Source organism: Seriola lalandi, unplaced genomic scaffold (assembly GCF_002814215.2).
Source record: "Seriola lalandi dorsalis isolate HSWRI2012SDOR001 ecotype SW California unplaced genomic scaffold, Sedor1 jcf7180002054901, whole genome shotgun sequence".
In the NCBI taxonomy this organism is placed as follows: Eukaryota; Metazoa; Chordata; class Actinopteri; order Carangiformes; family Carangidae; genus Seriola; species Seriola lalandi.
This window is the reverse complement of record NW_019525453.1, coordinates 7,365,196-7,366,324: the sequence shown is the minus strand read 5'-3', so window position 1 is coordinate 7,366,324 and position 1,129 is coordinate 7,365,196. Positions and strand designations below refer to the sequence as shown.

Here is a 1,129-nt window from a genome sequence, read left to right as displayed (position 1 = left end):
GCCTTGTTTGTGTCTTTGCCTCCAGGTTTGGCAGGAAAATGAGCTTCCTGATGTCCAACCTGTTGAATGGGATCGCAGGGATCCTGGTTGCCGTGGCTCCGGACTACGTGTCTTTACTGATTTTCAGAACGCTTTACGGGTTTGGAGTGAAAGGAGGCTGGGTGGCTGGATACGTACTGAGTAAGAGCAACGTTTAACCATATAGCTTTTATCTCACCATGACAGTGCCAAATGTTATTTGATATGTGAAACCTTTCTTCTTCTTCTTCTTCTTCTTCTCCTCCTTCTCTCACAGTCACAGAGATTGTGGGAGTGGAGTACAGACGTACGGTGGGAGTCCTTTACCAGATGTTCTTCAGCGTCGGCATCCTCCTCCTCCCTCTGCTCGCCTACTTCATCACCGACTGGCGCTGGCTGCAGGTCGTCATCACCGTCCCCTACATCATCTTCCTGTCCTACTACTGGTGAGAGACACACCCTTCTGATTTCTTTGTTTTGTTCTTCACGAAGTCTGAAGTCTTTAAATTACTCCATGTTTAGTTTTTTTTTGAGAAGATTTTAAAAAGTAAAAAATATACAATAATACGTACACTATGTAATAATGATAATAATAATAATAATAATATCGCCGATTATAATTTTATTCATAGAGCACCTTTCAAAAGACTGTTACAAAGTGCTTCACTGTAAAAATAAAAGTAGTAAATCAAAAACAAATATGAAAACAATTACAACAAACAGCACCAGTGAGGAAAAAGCCATAAGATGAAGGTGAGTTTTAAAAAGAGAAAAGGCCTGGTCACCTTGACAAGTTGAGATTTGGGAACCGTTAGTCAGGCATTGCTAGAGGATCTCAAGCAGAGGCCAGGCTCTTAGGGAGGTAATAAATCACAGATAAAGGCAGGAGCCTGACCATTCAAGGTTTAAAGAACAAGCAGTAGAGGCCACCTGATAGGTGAATGGTTGGAGAGCATAAGGGCCAAATGCCCTGAGCAGTGCGTCGCCTGTTTGAGACCCTTTGCTGTGTGGGATTCCCCTACTCTCTCTCTCTCCTCACATTTCCTGTCTGTCTCCACCGCTGCTCTCCAATAAAGGCATAAACCCCCCCCCCCCAAAAAAAAAAAACAGA

At 43.3% G+C, this 1,129-nt stretch overlaps 1 protein-coding gene across 1 annotated transcript in view; it reads left to right on the top strand.

Annotated features, from left to right (window-relative positions):
* The window catches only part of LOC147817752 (solute carrier family 22 member 2-like), a 7,184-nt gene that overhangs the window by 2,402 nt on the left and 3,653 nt on the right, over window positions 1-1,129 (top strand). The window contains exons 4-5 of the mRNA XM_087180329.1: window positions 13-180; window positions 296-464. Coding sequence (XP_087036455.1) covers window positions 13-180; window positions 296-464 — 337 coding nt within the window. The remainder of the gene's footprint in view (window positions 1-12; window positions 181-295; window positions 465-1,129) is intronic.